General features: G+C 46.8%; 1 protein-coding gene across 2 annotated transcripts; it reads right to left on the bottom strand.

Moving 5' to 3' along the window:
* Positions 1-1,825: 1,825 nt before the first annotated feature.
* Positions 1,826-18,249, bottom strand: TUBB6 (tubulin beta 6 class V). 2 transcript variants are annotated; one of them, XM_045458460.1, is made up of 4 exons: positions 18,023-18,249; positions 17,531-17,639; positions 15,556-15,666; positions 1,826-3,334 (listed from the first exon to the last, which is right to left on the bottom strand). In XM_045458460.1, exons 1-4 carry the CDS (start codon positions 18,077-18,079, stop codon positions 2,271-2,273), a joined length of 1,341 nt encoding a protein of 446 aa, XP_045314416.1. In that variant the 5' UTR covers positions 18,080-18,249; the 3' UTR covers positions 1,826-2,270. The 2 variants fall into 2 exon arrangements, with proteins under 2 accessions (XP_045314416.1, XP_045314417.1); XM_045458461.1 differs by lacking the exons at positions 17,531-17,639; positions 18,023-18,249 and adding an exon at positions 17,139-17,209.
* Between the last annotated feature and the right edge of the window lie 50 nt (positions 18,250-18,299).

The following is an 18,299-nucleotide window of genomic DNA, read 5'->3' on the forward strand; positions in this document are numbered from 1 at the left end:
CATGGATTTGTTATTACAGCTTGCCTTGTGCATTCTTGATGCAGTTAAGTATGTTGTGGGAACGACGACTTCCTAGACTTAAGACATAGATGGTGTTCCCGGAGCAGCACTGGACCAACAGTGTGGGAAGTGTGACGGCAGGCTGCTCTGTCCCAGGACCGCTCTTCCAGGTGGCCGAGAAATGCCGAGCTCCAGCTCGCCGGACCACAGAAGCAGCTGTGTGGGTGCCAGTCACTCAGTATTACAGGAGCCTGGGAGCCCTCCTCAGCTCATACTTGAGTCCCTCAGCTGCTCTGCCCGGTGACCTGCAGATGTAACACATTTACTGCCTCCCTCCCTCAGGATGCTTGTGGTATGTAGTTCAGTGACGAAGGCTGTATGATTCACTTGGCCGTCAGGGTGTTGAGTGTGCTGTTCTCCACACAACGAGGAGACTATGCTTCCTCGTACCACTGCAAGGAGAAGTGCCAGCACGCGTGGAGCTCCAGTAGGCCTTGGCCGTGAGGCCCCCTGAGTGGAATAGGGTGGGTTGTGCCAAACATGAGTCAGGTTTGGTTCAGGAAGAAAAGGAACAAAGCTGTGCATGAGATGGTTGGTCAAATGGTAACCCGCATCTGCATGTCTAACGCGAAAGCTGCACTCAAACTTGTGGAGTCTGAGAAGGCAGTCGGCATGGCCTGGAGTAGCTAGCACGGCCACCTGTGGGTTTCCTGGTCTGCACAAGGAGGCCCACAGCACTGTGGTGAGCATTGCCCATGTCGGGTCCTACATGGAGCCTGACCCACAAAGTAGTTCAGATTTCCGCAACAGTGAGGTCTGTCTTCACTGCAGTTCCAAGTCATGCTGCTGTGTTTAATGCTTACTTTTCTGTCTGCCCACGGCTAGGGCTTAGCCCAGAATAAATAGTTACTGGGTGTAAGCCATGGCATCACAGAGCTCAGGCCTTCTGTCGCAGGGGAGCTAGGTTACACTGTGGGGTCACCTCAGATGGAAATGGCTCCAAATAACAGTTCTTTCTCGCTCCTTGTCTGACAAGGACAAGAGGGCTGTGCTCCGCAGTGACTGAGGCCCAGACTGATGGAGGAATCCGGCAGAGGCAGAGTTGAAGGTCAAGCACTAGCATTTAGACACTTCCACCTGGAGTGAGATGCCACTCACATTCTTTTGGCTAAAGCAAAGTCACATGTTCACAGCTAACTTCAAAGGGGCTGAAAGAAAGAAACCAGAGACAAAGGTGAACAGCGATGTCTGCTAATTAGTAGGACTAGCCTGGTCATGTCCTGTGGAGTCTGGCTTTACAAGACCTCTTACAGAAGTTGTGTCAAATTTTAGAAACTGTAAGGTGGTGATCTGTTATACAGAAAACAGCCCTCAGTCTCTGCCCTGGCCCCGAGTGCTCCTGGAAGGAAGCACACAGCTCTCAAAGCTGGCCCTGCCTGGTGCCCCCTCACCCACCAAGAGCTTGCACATCCCCCTGGCTTTGGCTGGAAGCTGGCAGGTCATTTTCTGTAGCTCCTCTGGCAAATCTTAGCCCAGCTATTAGGGAAGGTTGGGACTGACCAGGACATGACACAGGGAGGTGAAAGATTCTGTGGGAGGTCTAAGTGCTGGTTGCGAATGGGGATGATGGGCTTTTATTTGTGTGTGTGCTGCTTTTATGCTGCCACCCTTAAAAAGCCTGCAGTTCAAGGAAAGTCTTTCCTCTGAGTTCATTCACTTAGTGGCAGAGGCACTTCACCCCAGGAAGAGACAGGATACCCAAGTAACCCTTATAACAACACAAAGTAACAAATCGACTGGAAACAGAGGCTGGAAGAGGCAAAGAAACAATTTTAGTGTTTTATTACGAATAGGTTGTTTTAAAGTTCCATACTGCATTCTCAATATAAGGCAACACTGCACAGCTTTAGGTTTCATCACAAAAGATGAAAAACAGGGTTTCTGGCTTCCTTGCTAATTCTCAGCATGGTCGAACACTAAACAGAAGGCGAGGTCAAGTCATTTAGCCTTTCATCGATGGCCCGTTCATTGTTTTAAGTCTTCCAGTGGAAAATCTGTCGTCTGATCTCTTGATTGGGTAGGACTGCCAATTCTCTGCTATTCTGATGTACTTGCTTCATTCCAGAGGGCTGATAGTGCAATTCTGTAGCACTGGTGAGGGGCCTGTACCCACACAGAGCAGAGCACCGTGTGGTGGCCGTTAGGGTCACAATGCTCTGGAGTTAAAGGAAGAACATCTGAACTGTGGTATCCGAGACAGGGAGGCGCCTCTATTCATTGATCTCCTCCTCATCGTCTTCAAAAGCTTCCTCACCATCATTGGCCGTGGCTTCTTGATACTGCTGGTACTCGGACACCAGGTCGTTCATGTTGCTCTCTGCTTCTGTGAACTCCATCTCATCCATGCCCTCTCCCGTGAACCAGTGCAGGAAAGCCTTGCGCCGGAACATGGCGGAAAACTGCTCCGAGATGCGCTTGAACAGCTCCTGGATGGCCGTGCTGTTGCCGATGAAGGTGGAGGCCATCTTGAGGCCGCGCGGCGGGATGTCGCACACGGCCACCTTGACGTTGTTGGGGATCCACTCGACGAAGTAGCTGCTGTTCTTGTTCTGGATGGCCAGCATCTGCTCGTCCACCTCCTTCATGGACATGGGGCCCCGGAAGACGGTGGCCACGGTCAGGTAGCGGCCGTGGCGCGGGTCGCACGCCGCCATCATGTTCTTGGCGTCGAACATCTGCTGCGTCAGTTCGGGCACGGTGAGCGCGCGGTACTGCTGGCTGCCGCGGGCCGTGAGCGGCGCGAAGCCGGGCATGAAGAAGTGCAGGCGCGGGAAGGGCACCATGTTCACGGCCAGCTTGCGCAGGTCGGCGTTGAGCTGGCCGGGGAAGCGCAGGGACGTGGTGACGCCGCTCATGGTGGCCGACACCAGGTGGTTGAGGTCGCCGTAGGTGGGCGTGGTCAGCTTGAGCGTGCGGAAGCAGATGTCGTAGAGGGCCTCGTTGTCGATGCAGTACGTCTCGTCCGTGTTCTCCACCAGCTGGTGCACCGACAGGGTGGCGTTATAGGGCTCCACCACCGTGTCCGACACCTTGGGCGAGGGCATGACGCTGAAGGTGTTCATGATCCTGTCGGGGTACTCCTCGCGGATCTTGCTGATGAGCAGCGTGCCCATGCCGGAGCCCGTGCCCCCGCCCAGCGAGTGCGTGAGCTGGAAGCCCTGCAGGCAGTCGCAGTGCTCGCACTCCTTCCTCACCACGTCGAGCACCGAATCCACCAGCTCGGCCCCTTCCGTGTAGTGCCCCTTCGCCCAGTTGTTGCCCGCGCCCGTTTGTCCTGGGACAAAGCACAAGAGAGTGGCACACAATTTCAGTAGGGCTGCACGGGGGGGGGGGGGTGGGGTGGGGTGGGGTGGGGGGTCGGGGTGGTGATGCTGTTGTTCACACTTTTAAGACGGTCGGGGGAAAAACACCTCTTTCAGCCCCAAACTCAATTGCGTGGAAAGCAGCGCTGGAAACAACCAGCGTTGGTTCATTCTCTTCTGTTTCTGGCAGATACCAAAAGGCTTTACCACCAGGGCTTACCACAGGCGGAGACCATTTTACTTAAAGGCACTTTCCTTAATCCAATGTACTTGGATCGAGTTGGGAAAATGGAAATATTCCAATACAACTTTGCCAATACGGTTTCTCAGTTAAATGTTTTATATATATTTTCACTGGAAAGAATTTTTAGGTTGGAGTTTAGCTTATTCGGGTTATAAAAAATACGAGCCATATACTCTGACTGGCAAGGGCAGTCCTAATTATCAGAGCAATCATCCAAACTGGACTCACTTTCTGAAAAAAAAAAATTATAAGACTTTTTCAATCTAAATCAATACGTTAATACTTCAAGAATTATTAGACAGAAAAAAAAAAAAAGAAATCCGCATGTTACTACCCTGTAAATACGCTGTTATACATACTGTTAACACCCCACTTGCTTTTTTCTATGGGACCTCCAGGCCACCATATTTAGAACTAGTTACCTTATTAAAAAAGAGAAAACAGAAAAAAAAAAAGAAGAATTATTAGAAAAACCACTGAGAACTAAATTCTAGGGCACACTGTAGGGTAAATTATGAAAAGTAGTCAAGTCAGTGCTTGGTGCTGACTCCTCAGGCTCATGATGAATGTGGTCCCTTTCCCCCACCTCCATGCCTGGTTTTACTCCTCTGATGGATGGTGAGAGATAATATTATCAATTTTATTAAAAAAAAAATTTTTTTAGAGAGAACACGCAAGGTGGGGAGGGGCAGAGGGAGAGGGGAAGAGAGAATCCCAAGCAGCGTTCACAGCCCAGCACGAGCCCCATATGGGGCTCGATCCCACGACTGTGCAGTCATGACCTGGGCAGAAATCAAGAGTCAGTCGCTTAACTGACTGAGCCACCGAGGCACCCCTAGAACTATTTAATAATAAACTATAGAAACAAGGCACTGCTGTTTCTCATTATTTTAACCGGCAACAAAGCAATGTAATATATAGCTAAAATTAAAAGTTATTTAAGAAGCAAGGAAGATTATTAAAAAGCGTTTTGTGTATTTGGTAAGCAGGTGTATTCAAATCTAGTTTTGAAAAGGATCATGTATAAAAAATTTAAAAATAAATTTGTTAGCATCCCTATCAAACTTTCCCTACGTAGGGAATTTCTGAAAAGGACCAGGATGTGCCATGGGAGCTGGCAGGTGATTGGATTGTGTCAAGTGGACACAGAAAATGAGAGGAAGAAGAGATACCAAGGCCTGTTTGTCCTTCCGCTCAGAGCTAAGCCAGCGCAGGAATCACACCGTATGGACCTCTGCCCACTTATTCCAAAGATGTTCACTTGATTTTTGTCTCTACCCAGCTGTGTGGCAACAATCCACCACCACCGTCCAGAGACCAGCTTCTGTGCTCCGGGTGGGCAGGTCCATACCTGACGCCAGAGACACCAGTGGGGAGCTGAGCCGGGCAGCAGTGACACCAGGTAGGCTGCCTCCCGGGAGCAGCTCAGTGCTGCGTCAGGTGAGACAAGCAGGCACTTTGGAGGCACTCACGCACTGTGGGGCGAGGGCCCTCTCACTGAGGTCTGCTGCCAGCCTCCCTGGATTCTGCAGTGTACTGTGGGCGTGGCCTTACACAAGGGCCTACTTTTGGAGGAATGAGTCTTATCGAAAATTCCTTGAGGTTTCCACAGCTTCTATCAGTGCTAAACACTGTGGGTGTTAAGTGGACGTCTGTAAAACAAGAAAAACAACCCAAATCCTGTGATTCTTAAGTAAGTTTAAAATGTGTTGACTACCAGTGACTTGTATCACATACAGAGGGACACCCGCCTTAAATATCTAAAGAAGGCCTACAGATCAGTAAGGAAAAACTTTTAGGAAGATGGGACAGAACAGTTCACAGGGAAGGAAATTCAAATAACTTAAATATCTGATGTATTCCTCACAAGGGGAATGCACATGAAAACAAGGAGATTCAGTTTCTTCCCTGTGAAGCTGAAAGCGATCAAAAACCTTGCTGATACTGTTGGCCAGAGTCGGGGGAAGGCCCCTCCACACTGCCAGACTGCGGAGAGGCATAACAGGGACTACCCTCTATGGAGAACAGTTTAGCATATGTATCAGAATTAGTCCCCTTAGACTCAGCAATTTTATTTCTACAAATTTGCCTGGATAGATCCACCCACATACGTGGAAAATGGCATGCAGACAAGTACTCGCCAAGGAGCAGTTTGCAATAGTAAAGAAAAAAGGAAACAACCGAAATACCTTTTAACAGAGGACGTAAATCAATGATGGTATCTATGTGACAGAATACAATCAGCCATCAGCCCTAGTCCTGCGAATATTGCTAAGGATGAAAAAAAAGAACCCCAAAGTACCAAATGGTGTATGCAGTTGGCTGTCATTGTGTGCATGTAACAGGTATGTATCTGCTGCTATAGGCACAGAGTGACCACACAAATCCTGGAGTGCTGCCTCTGGGAAGGAGCCTGGGTGGGCACCAGCTCGGGGTCGGAATGAGACCACGTTTTCACTGTGCACCCTTTTGCTCCCTTTGAGTCCTGGGCCAAGCAGATGTTTTACCTAGCTAGCAAAATGAACATTTTAGACTTTATTAGAACATTTAAAGTTGCATTTAGGAAATAAATTGAAGAAATACACAGCGACCCAGTAACTGTGGTTGTCTCTGAAGGATGGGATAATAGGAGAGTGAACTTTCCACAGTCATATTGCTTATAAAAATTTAACGAAACAAACACGTCTCTTATGATAATCGAGAGAAAATTAAAATATGAAAATGTGCCTTTACGGGGAGTTTTAAAAACAGCAGTAAGTGGGGGGATTACTACATGAGGACACCCATGCAGCAGAAAGGCATGGTGACAGTCACAGGGAATGTCCCCGTTATGTTAATGAACTCCTTAGAAAGCTGCAAAATGGTATGAGTAGCATGATCCCATTTTCTGAAAACCAAATCAACTGCCTGTGTGTGTGTGCACATGTGCACGTGTGTGTGTATGTGGGAAAAGGTCAGGTGGGACACATCTGCACCGTGTACAGCACTAGTTAGCCCCGGGGAATAAAATCTCAGGGTCACCGGCACTAGGGATGAGGGGGATCCAGTTTTACCCTACACCCCTGTGTATTTGAAGAGAAAACTGTGCAGTTTTAACTTTGTGTCGAAAACATGAAACACATTTCAATATTAAGTAGCGATGTGTCCAGGAGGGCAGGACTGCCCATCAGAAGGAGGCGCAGGTGGCCCCTTGCTTGTCTGTCTCGGTCCCGCCTCATAAGGGAGATCAGCCACTCACTCCTGTTGCCTTTGCCCTGTCTGGCTGGTCAAAGGCACCAAGATGACAGGCATGGCAGCACCATGTTCCATGTGCCCCACGGGCACGGGGCAAGCCCCTCCATGCTTGCAGCTCATCCCAAGAGCACCGGCCACCTCAGCCCTCCTGGTGGCCACTTCCTCGTCCAGGAGGCAACTGCGTTCTCTCTTACAAACACAGATTGTCTGTTTTCCTGCCCAGCTGGCTCAAAAATGGTCGTTGCCTTCCTGTGCCCCCACTAACTGCTGTCCACCTTTCCCCGCCCAAGCTAGCAGGCAGCAGTCCGGCCAGACGCACCAGAGGAACCAGGGAGAACAAGGGCGGGGACCCATGCTCGTCCATGGAGCTCAGTCTAGGACTGGCGCACCTTCACAAAGGAAAGAACATGAGTGCAATTGACAAATTGCCGGAGATGATTTCATTAAAACAGAGTAGAAACCAGCAATCGGCAGCAGGTAGGTGGCTGCAGGCAGACGTGCAGTCACAGCAAGTCAAGCTCCCTGAACTTGACTCCTCGTCCAGCTCACACAGCTCACTTGGCTTCCTCAGTATTTACAGCATGATTAGCCACAAGGTTTTCTCTGCTCTTGACAAAAAAGAAGCTAGTGACTTCTGAAAATATTTTGCCACTGTCTCGTAGCAACAGATGTTCCCAGTTAAATATTTGGGGGTCATGAGTTGAACATGTTCTGTAATGAGATGTTGTGACATTAATCAGTGGCTCGGGACCGTAGAACACAAGGCTGCAGGCGGGTGGCAACAGGTCCCCAGGGCTTTCTGAGTCTACCCTCTGGTTTACCTCCTGCTCACACTGGGTGAGGGATCAAGTGCTCCCTGAAGCCCTCCAACCCCGAATCTGGAAGGGAAAGTTACATGTGCAGAAAAGAGGCTTTCTGTTACTCCATTTTCTCCCACAAAACTCTCTCTCACTGTCCCTGGGCATGACCGCTAATACGACCAGTGATTCATTAAGAAAAAGGGTTTGTTTTTGTCAAGTATATTCATGTGCAAAACTTAAATGCAGATAACTTTCACTTTCAAAGTTATATATTACTTCAAGTCTGTTTTTTTAAAACCACCCCAAAATAAATAGAAATTAAACAAACAACAACACTTCATCTATACCTAGAAATGGAATGACACTGGTTTACTGTAATTTGCCAGCTCTGAAAAAATGAGCTCTAAAGCTAATGGGGGATGAGCCATTTCCCAAAGACAATTCTACCTCTTTTATTAACTGGAGGGTGACTTAAAAACAACTATTTTGCCAAACAGCATAGTGTGTTTATACGTTGGGGACACTTCTCCATTCCTCCTAACGAGTGTGCCATTTTAACAAAATAAGAACATTCATTTAAAAAACTCACAATTCTGAAGTAAAAATAGTGTCAGCTTTAAAAATTACTATAAAAGCTATTTCACAGCAGTACAATCTTAAAAATTGTTAAATATTCTGAATCAAAATTAAGGATGCATATTCTAACAAAGAAGCAAAGATATCAAACAATCCTGGAGACAATTTAAATGCAAAATGTCATTTCTAACATTCTTGAAGGTTTGTAAGGACAGTGAATTAGATCATTAGCTGGTAATCGTAGGTCTGTGTTAATTTGTTCTTCATCTTTTTTGTCCCACTTACTGACAGCTAGAAAGACAAGACCAGACCTTCTTAGGCTCTCTCAGTCTTCAGTTCAAATACATTAGACCAAAGAAAACCTCCAGGATCACTGAAGCTGCTGCCATGAGAAACCAGCTTCCCACGACTTCAATAGTTTGAATCAGTTTCATAAAGACTCTAAAAGTTCAACAGGTCCTGGCTGCACGGGAGTGATGGCCAAAGGGAGGCCTGACCCTGACCGGACATCTGGGTTGGGTGGGGGACAAGTGAGCCAGAGAAGGTGGTTGGTCTCCTGAGTCCTTTCAGAAACCTCCAGAAAGTGCATAAACAAGAGCCATGCCTCATCCATGCCAACATTTTTCTCATGACAGACTTAAGGCATGTAAAAGCATATGAAGCATAATAAATACCTACACCACCCATTTTAAGAAATAAAACATACCAATGTTACACAAAGCCCAATGTAACGAGTATAAGTTTGACATCTTAAATTTAAACAATGTAAAACTGGATAATTTTTTTCTATTTTCCCTCAAGAAGCAATAAGATGTGCGTGTGTGTGTGTGTGTGTGTGTGTGTGTGTGTTTCAGCTAACCGCCCCTCCCTATGGGAACAGGGTTTACTGAGTTGTATTTTAATATTGGGCTTTCAGGTTTATGTGTGAATCCTGTTTACGTGAGTGTAAGTTTCTCTTTTCTTAAGCTGACAATCTATGCAATTTATACAGACTCTCCAAATTCAAAGATCTTTTTCCATTTCCTATAAAGCAGTTTCAATTATATTGCTCAGAGACCCTCAGTTGATACATTTCTCAGGCAAAAGCAGGGCAAAAATTGTGCCCTCAAACACTGCTAGTGGCATTAACCCATTTAAAGCAATATATATAATGGGCTGAAATACGTTCAAATAGGCTCTGACCCAATAACTTTACTTTTGAGGATCTATTCTGTGATCAGAGTTAGAAACACAGACCAATTTATGTCAACCAAGATGCAAATATCCAGATTCTATATTACTATATTCTTTTTTTTTTTTTTTAAATTCTACATCCAAGGCAGGCCTTGAACTCGCTACCCTGAGATCAAAAGTCGCATGCTCCACTGACTGAGCCAGAATACTATATTCTTCCTTTCTTTAACATTTTATTTATTTTTGAGAGACAGAGAGAGTGTGTGAGCAGGGAAGGGGCAGAGAGAGAAGGAGACAAAGAATCCAAAGCAGGTTCCAGGCTCTGAGCTGTCAGCACAGAGCCTGATGCGGGCCCGAATCCACGATCCGTGAGATCATGACCTGAGCTGAAGTCGGACACTCAACCGACTGAGCCACCCAAGCCCCTTACTATATTCTTTCTTAGAGCAAAATTAGGTAAGAAGTGACTCCCTGATGATTGGCCATTATGAAATAATTACACATTATGTAACTATTAAAATTATCGATTTTAAAATCATAAAATTTTATGATTTTTTTACTCTAGTTCTTGGTTTTTAATAATGTGGTTCTTTATTAGCTTTCATTGAAAAAGGCAAAGTAAAAATTAAAAAAAAAACAAATACAAATAATGTAGAAAGAAGGGGGATCTCCTTTTTAAAAGAGTGGTATATTCCCTTTTATGATGACGACCACCGTGTCCTTTACTGGGCTTCCTGTTTCGAATTTAGTTGCCAGAAACCTATAGCTTAAGTGAATTCTCAGCCGAGTGAATGAATTCTCACAGTTCACTCTGTGTTTTAAATGGCCACACTTTGGGGCACCTGGATGGCTCAGTTGGTTAAGCATCTGACTTTAGCTCAGGTCATGATCTCGCGGTATGTGAGTTCGAGCCCCACCTCGGGCTCTGTGCTGACAGCTCAGAGCCTGGAGCTGCTTCAGATTCTGTGTCTCCCTCTCTCTGCCCCTCCTCCACTCGCACTCTGTCTCTCAAAAATAAATAAATGGTAGAAAATAAATAACTGGTCACATTTTAAAGCTGTCTTTATGCTGTTTCATATCCTTCCCAGAAGCAGGAAAGCCATGTATTTTACATAAATAAAACTTTACCATATTTTTACATATTCAGACTCACAGACTCATGTATTTGCTTCTACTGTGCACAAGCTTCAGGAAGGGCACCTCCGAGGTCAGCAACAGGAGCCGGCCTCCTGGGAGGGAACTAAGTGGACGGAGGAGTGGGGGACAAGCTTTCCACTGTATATGCCTTCAGTTCTTTTGAATTTCCTACCATGTACTGCCCATCAAAAGAGTAGTACAGGTGACCCTTGAACGACACAGGCTTGAACTGCATGGGTCCACTTATGCACAGGTTCTTTTTGATACATAAGTACAGTACTGTAAAAGTATTTTCTCTTATGATTTTGTTTTTTAATTTTTTTAACGTTTATTTTTGAGACAGAGAGAGACAGAGCATGAACGGGGGAGGGTCAGAGAGAGAGGGAGACAGAATCTGAAACAGGCTCCAGGCTCTGAGCTGTCAGCACAGAGCCTGATGCGGAGCTCGAACTCATAGACCTCGAGATCATGACCTGAGCGGAAGTCGGATGCTTAACCGACTAAGGCACCCAGGCGCCCCTCTTCCTTATGATTTTCTTAATAACATTTTCTTTTCTCTAGCTTACTTTATTGTAAAAATACACTACAGAATACACACAACTTACAAAATATGTGTTAATCGACTGCTTATACAGTCGCTAAGACTTCCAGTCAACCGTAGTTAAGTTTGGGGAGAGTCAAAAATTGTAAGCAAACTTTTGACGTGCAGGGGGTCAGCACCCCTTAACCTCTGCATTTTTCAAGGGTCAACTATATACTTTTCTTGATGAATTCTATTAATTTTGTTTGGTAACACTGAGACTGAGGCAGATTCAGCCAACTGTAATTCAGGTGTGAGAAACCTTAGCTATCCTCCTGAATATATTACATATTCCACATCTTCTTTACACACACACACACATACACACACACACACACCTTGCCATTTGCAATGACGTGGTTGGAACTAGAATGTATCATGCTAAGCGAGGTAAGTCAATCAGAGAAAGACACCATATGATTTCACTCATATGTGGAATTTAAGAAAAAAACAGATGAACATATGGGAAGGGAGTAAGAGAAGAGAGGGAAACAAGCCACAAGAGACTCTTAACAATAGAGAATAGGGGCGCCTGGGTGGCGCAGTTGGTTAAACGTCCGACTTCAGCCAGGTCACGATCTCGCGGTCCGTGAGTTCGAGCCCCGCGTCGGGCTCTGGGCTGATGGCTCAGAGCCTGGAGCCTGTTTCGGATTCTGTGTCTCCCTCTCTCTCTGCCCCGCCCCCGTTCATGCTCTGTCTCTCTCTGTCCCAAAAATAAATAAACGTTGAAAAAAAAAAAACAATAGAGAATAAACTGTGGATTGATAGAGGGAGGGGTGGAGGATGGGCTAGATGGGTGATGGGTACTAAGGAGGCACTTGTGATGAGCACTGGGTATTGTAGGTAAGTGATGAATCACTGAATTCCACTCCTGGAACCAATATTGCACAGGATGTTAACTAAAATGTAAATAATAAAAAAAAGAGACAACTTAGCTATCCTCTCAGATTCTTACCAGAAATTAATTGAAACTTTAAGGGAAGAAACCGAGCAGAATTCTCTGTGGGGGTGTAGTTCTGTGCAGGTGGCAGGCACAGGCTATTGCTTCCCTCAGATTCTTACAGAGGCCCAGATGCTTGGGGGCCCTTCATTCCACAGACTGTAAAACTAAAGGAGCCCAAAGAAGGGGACTGATGGCAGCAGAGGTGGCAGAGCCGAAATTAGCCACCAAGTTTCCCTTGTCCCCATTCAGCACTCTCTCTTTTTGGCTAATTTCACTCAAAGGGCTTACAAAGAGTCTCCATCTGCTAAGAATCTAGACCCACTTACTAAGAGAAAGTGAAAGACGGCACTGATCTGTATTAAGCAAACAGGGGGGAGTCATCCTTATTTCCTCTCGAGCATACAGAATATTGTTCTCCAAGCCAAGTCTATTTATCACAAGGCCCCGAGGGAGCAGTCCACTGAATTGACAGAGACTGACACCAGCTGGTGGTAAGGGCAAGGGGGTGGGGGAGGGCAAAGGGATTCAGCTCTTCTAGAAACCAACATGCATCGCCCATGGATGCATGAGCAAGCATTTCTGTAGGACAGATTCCTTAAACTGAAACTGTTGAATCAAAATTCTTGATTTGCTGAACCCATTAAGCTGTTCTCTGACAATGCTTGAAACTGTCATTTCCCCCAAACACCTTCACCAACACTAGCTGTTAGATTTTAAACTATTAGCCAGTCTGTTGGGAGAAAAATGTCTTGTTTTAATGACTCCTCCTCATTCCCAATTACTGGTAAATTTTGTCCCTAGGTATAACTTTTGTTATCCTAGTGTGAAGAGGGTATTTTCCCATTATATTTTACAGTTGATTATTGCCTTTAAGGAGATCAATTTGTCCCAGTTTGCCTGGAACTTCACCAGTTTCAACACTGGGAAGTGTAGTGTCCTGGGAAACCTCCCAGTCCCAGGCAAATCAGGACAGTTGGTCACTCATAGCAATAATGTCTGAGTCTTTTTATCTTGTGTCTGGTTGCCTTACGGAGGTCTTATAAATGCTAATCACTGTTCATTGGACAGCCTACCTGGAAAATCCAAGAGGATCATTCCACCTTCAAACAACAATTTTGTCTTTTCCTTTAAATGGTTTGTATATCTTTTCTTTCTCTGGTCTTTATGCACTGGCTAGAACCTTCAAAACATGGAATATAGAAGAGACAGTGGACATCTTTTTCTCATACCTGACTTTGCTGGGAATACTTCTAATGTTTCACCAGTGAGTATGACATAGTTATGTATTTTGGTAGATAATTCTTTTTTCTTTAATGTTTCTTTATTTTTGACAGAGAGCATGTGGGGAGGGGCAGAGAGACAGGGAGGAGGAGGAGCCAAAGTAGGCTCTACACAGACAGTAGAGAGCTTAATGTGGGGCTCAAACCCACAAACCACAAGATCATGACCTGAGCTGAAGTCAGACGTTTAACCGACTGAGCCACCCAGGTGCCCCTTAGTAGGTAATTCTTAAATTCTTTCTATTTCCAGCTTGTGCAGAAGTGTTTTTGTCTTATACAAGTCAGGAACACATACTGAGTTTTATCAAATATTTTTGGGCACCTATTAAGGTGTTGTTTCTCTTAATCTATTAGCTGACTTCTCAATGTTGAACCATCCTTGCATTCCTAGGATGTTGATCATATGTATCAAGCACTTTGCATGAGAATACTCTAGATACCTAGGGTTTAAATGACAAAGGATTATCTGTTACCCTCAGTGAAACTATCTCTATCCCTTCTAGAGAAGGGGTTGAAAAGTAGATCTTTGATACATTTAATTTCTATACCATAGTAACTTTAAGCCACAGATCAGCCTTAGGAGTCTCTCATTTGCTTGTAAGACACTTTACCTTTTACAGGCACTGAAATTGTGTTTGTTGACTGAGGTATATCGGTTGATAAGTAGTATTCTTCCTTCCAGGCATATTTCTTACTCTGTTACATTGGTAATTTTTGAGAAAAGAACATAAGTGAAGTGAATGTGTGGTATCTAACATTAAAATACAATTGTCGAGTGGAAGACTTTCACATCTACCACCATCCTGTAGCCTCTACCTTGGCTCTTAAGATAGAAATGGCTATGTATGGCCACATGTTTACACAGTGTCTTTCCATTTTCTCTCTTCATTCCCCCAATTTGGTAGAGTATCTCTACTAAGTCCTGAGCACTGCTATCCAAAAGAGCTTTCTACAATGAAGGAACTGTTCCATATATCCAATATGGCAGCCACTGGCTATATGTAATTATTGAGCACTTGAAACGTAGCTAGTACAATGGAGGAAGTGAATTGATTTTACTTAATTTTTTATTAACTTTAATTTAAATAGCCACATGTGGCTAGTGGCTACCACATTGGGCAGCAGGGTCCAGAAGAGTCTCTGCTTAGGGTCAATTATGGTCCAACTCTTCAAGAAGTTATTATCGGAAGCTTTGCCTGTCTCATTGGTTGTGTATGTTGTCAGGGTGATAGGGAAGTAGATGATACCCAAAGGATTCGTAAACTCTGTGAACGTTCATCTTGCTGAGTCACCTTTACAACAGGTGCAGAGTGATTCTGCTACAAAGGAGTGGAATAAAATCTTTCAAGATTCTGTCTCTTCTTGAATATTTTGAAAATTCCCCCTTTGAATATTTTGTCAAGTAACCTGGACTCTAAACACCGTGGCTACAGGGTGATGGAGGCTGGTAGCACTTAACAGTACCATTTCACTTAATGTTATATAATTTTAATTAGGAATGTGTAGAGGGACAGGTGCTTTATCTTATCATGTTTTAGGTGGAAGAAGGAGGGAAGGATTTGCCCAATTCTGACAAAGCAAAATTCACATGGTGCCAGCCTTTAGAAAGAAAGCAAAATAATTGTCTATAGGAAATGGAAGAAAAATATAGGTCTAAAAACACTGAAGTTAAAAAATGAGTAACACACCAAAACAAATTATCACTGTCATATTATGACAGCAATTTATAAGTGGAAGAAAGAAGTTAATGTCTAAAAAATTTGTTAAATCAGTAACTATCGGCTGGGGCACCTGGGTGGCTCAGTTGGTTAAGTGACCGAGTCTTGTTCTGCTCAGGTCATAATCTCATGGTTCATGGGGTGGAGCCCCATGTCGGGTTTTGCGCTGACAGTGTGGAGCCTGCTTGGGATTCTCTCTCTCTCTCTCTCTCTCTCTCTCTCTCTCTTTGCCTTTCCCCTCCCCCTCTCAAAATAAATAAATAAACTTAAAAATAAAAGAACTATCAATATAAGCATTTCATTTAGAGACACAGACATTACTTTCCTAAAGAAAATACAAGAATTAAAAGGGTCACCCTAGGATGACACTAGGGACTGTTGATTTCCATTCTAAGCTTTTCTTTGCCACGTGATGCTTTTAATCTTGCATATAAATTAGTCTGGTGTTAAAAAAAAAAGAAAAAAAAAAAAAAGAGAAGCAGAAGCAAGCAGGAAAGATGGAACCCACCGAAGATGAAGTTGTCAGGCCGGAAGAGCTGCCCAAAAGGCCCGGACCGCACACTGTCCATGGTGCCCGGCTCCAAGTCCACCAGGGCAGCCCTGGGCACGTATTTCTGAGCTGGAAGAGAACAAAGCCCACCCACAAGGGTTACTTTCTGGTTTCCAGAGTGATGGGCTTCCCTGTAGCAAGTCCCCCCAGCACAGCTGCCTGGGTGCTACAAAACAGGGTTTCTTTAGAGACAGACTCGGCTTTCTTCGAATCACAGAATCTTAGCACTGGGAAGGGCCTTGGACAACACATTCCCACCTTAAATGGTTCAGATGAGGGAACCGGCCCGAGCGTGAATGGGCAGAGTGAGGAAGTTCCGGGAATAAGCAGGATGAGAAATCCGGTCTCCTGACTTCCTGCCTTCTGTATTTTCCACTTCACCCTGACACCTCTTTCCTGCTGGGTGGTTTTACTTTTTTAGCTCCATGGAAATAAACTGTATCTGTTGCAGCAAACTGCTGTGTTGCTGTGACATTCTTTCCACTTTTCGGCTCGTCCCTCATACATACACACTAATGGATCCAAGCTATAGTCTGAGCACCTTGTTGCAGGTGCCAGCCCACAGGCTGTTTCTGGAAGACACTCTAAGGAATGAGATTTGCTGTGCAGCCCTATTGTTAGCAAGCACATTTTCATGCCTCTTGGGCAGGAAATTGTTCCCTAGTGAGGATGGGGTTAATATGACTGCCCATAGGCTCTGCTCTACGATTCCAGTCCTATTAATGCACACCCCCCACTGAAGCAAGGATACAAACAAAGTGGACCTAAGGGTTAACGGGAAATGCAATGTATCATTGGATTTTTTAGTGCTATCTGGAAATTTCATATTCTATGTCCTGCTGATCCAGGCCTTTTCTTACAGCTGCTGAGTGAATAAAACCCAGTGCTTTATGTATGCTGCTCTTCCCAGCTTCTTGTGTGGACAAATAGCAAATGACTCCCAAAACCAGAGCAATTATTTCTGGGGCTATGTGTCACGTATATGGAAGTGCGGCATCTGTCATTTTCTGAGTGTGTTTTCAACATCTTCATTTTTTGTTGTTTTGTGAAGGGCACAATTCCACTTTTATAATAAAATTGTTACAGAAATAGTGCATACATGGAGCCACAATATATATGTAGATCTCCAGGGCAAGGTTGAAATGATTCCCAACCCTGGATAAACGACAGCCTGCGGTTTTTACCCAACTTCACCAATTACCCGGAACTTCAGCTTCCAGGGAGCATTAAGAGTTTTGGGAGGCTGGTAAAGGGGCAGAGGAGTCACTTAAAGGAGTGCTTTTCAAATTTTTAGCCAAGAATCTCCATGAAGAGATACATTTTAAACTGAAGAAAAAAGCAAAACAGAAAGTCGGACAAGACCCAGTAAGTGATTTCACAACACCAGCTAACGGGTTGTCTGGTTCAAGAGTTCAGAGCCGCGTGATAGGCCAAATTCGGCTTTTTGAAATAAACTGACGGAGGATTTCCCGCCCCATGGGGAGTGAGGAAGGAACCGGGCATCCTGCTATATCCCAGGAAATTTTCCGAGAGCAAACTACCCTTGCGCGGAGGGCGGCATCCAGAGAGCCAGTCTGGGATCGGGCGGAGAAGACGCGAAATGGCCGGGGTCCTAGAGGAGGAAGGCCGAGTCAGGGAGAGGGATGGCCGAGGTCCAAGAGGGGGGTGGCCGAGGGTCCGGGCAGAGATGGCTAGGATCCTGGGCGGGGGCCGGGGGGAAGGCCAGGATCGGAGGGGCAAATGGCCGCGGGACGGCCGGGGTCCGGGCAGGGGACGGCCGAAGTCTGGGAGGGGACGGCCGGGGCCCGGTCGGGGACGGCCGAGGTCCGGGAAGGGGACGGCCGGGGTCCAGGCAAGGGACGGCCAGGGTCCGGGCGGGGACCACCGGGTCCGACGGGGAAGGGCGGGGCCCCGGCCGCGCCGCGCTACTCACAGGATGACTCATTGTAGTAGACGTTGATTCTCTCCAGTTGTAGCGCCGAGTCACCCACGTAGCCTCCGGCCGGGTCGATACCGTGTTCATCGCTGATCACTTCCCAAAACTTGGGAAGGGCGAGGCAGGGGGACAGACGGTCAGAACCCGGAGCCTAGGGCGCCCTCCCCCGCAGCTCACTCCAGGGCTGGCCGGGCGGGGCAGGGCGCGCGGGGCCCGGCTGCCGAATTCCAGGCGCGCCAGAGCCGCCGGCGGCCGCTCCCAGCTAGAGCGGGGATGGGGTGAGGGGCAGGGGGTCCCCGGCTGTGACGCCCCCTCCTCGGCCGCGCCACTCCTCGAGCACTTCCCGGGTGCCGCGCAGGGCAGGGTTGGACTCCGAGGACCGAGGGGCACGGAGGGTGCGCACCGGAGCGCCGGCACCGAGGGGTCAAGCCCCGACACCCTAGGCCTGCCAGCTTGCCCACCCGCAGGGAAGCCCAGTGCCCGGCCCACCTTGGTGCCAATCTGGTTCCCGCACTGGCCCGCCTGTATGTGCACGATCTCCCTCATGGCGGGCGCCGGCTCTGCGCTCGGGGGCACTCGCTGTTCGGACCGCGGCGGAGACTGCGGGCCCGCGGCGCGCTCCCCGGGACTCGACCCTCCTCTCACTCTCCACCCCCCACCCGGGCCTCCCGGACCAATTGCTGCGGGCCTCGCCCTCCCCGGCCGCGCCCCCTCCGCCCCCGCGGTCCCCGCGCAACCCCGGCTCCCCAGCTCCTCGCGCGCCCCC

Source organism: Leopardus geoffroyi, chromosome D3 (assembly GCF_018350155.1).
Source record: "Leopardus geoffroyi isolate Oge1 chromosome D3, O.geoffroyi_Oge1_pat1.0, whole genome shotgun sequence".
Classification (NCBI taxonomy): Eukaryota; Metazoa; Chordata; class Mammalia; order Carnivora; family Felidae; genus Leopardus; species Leopardus geoffroyi.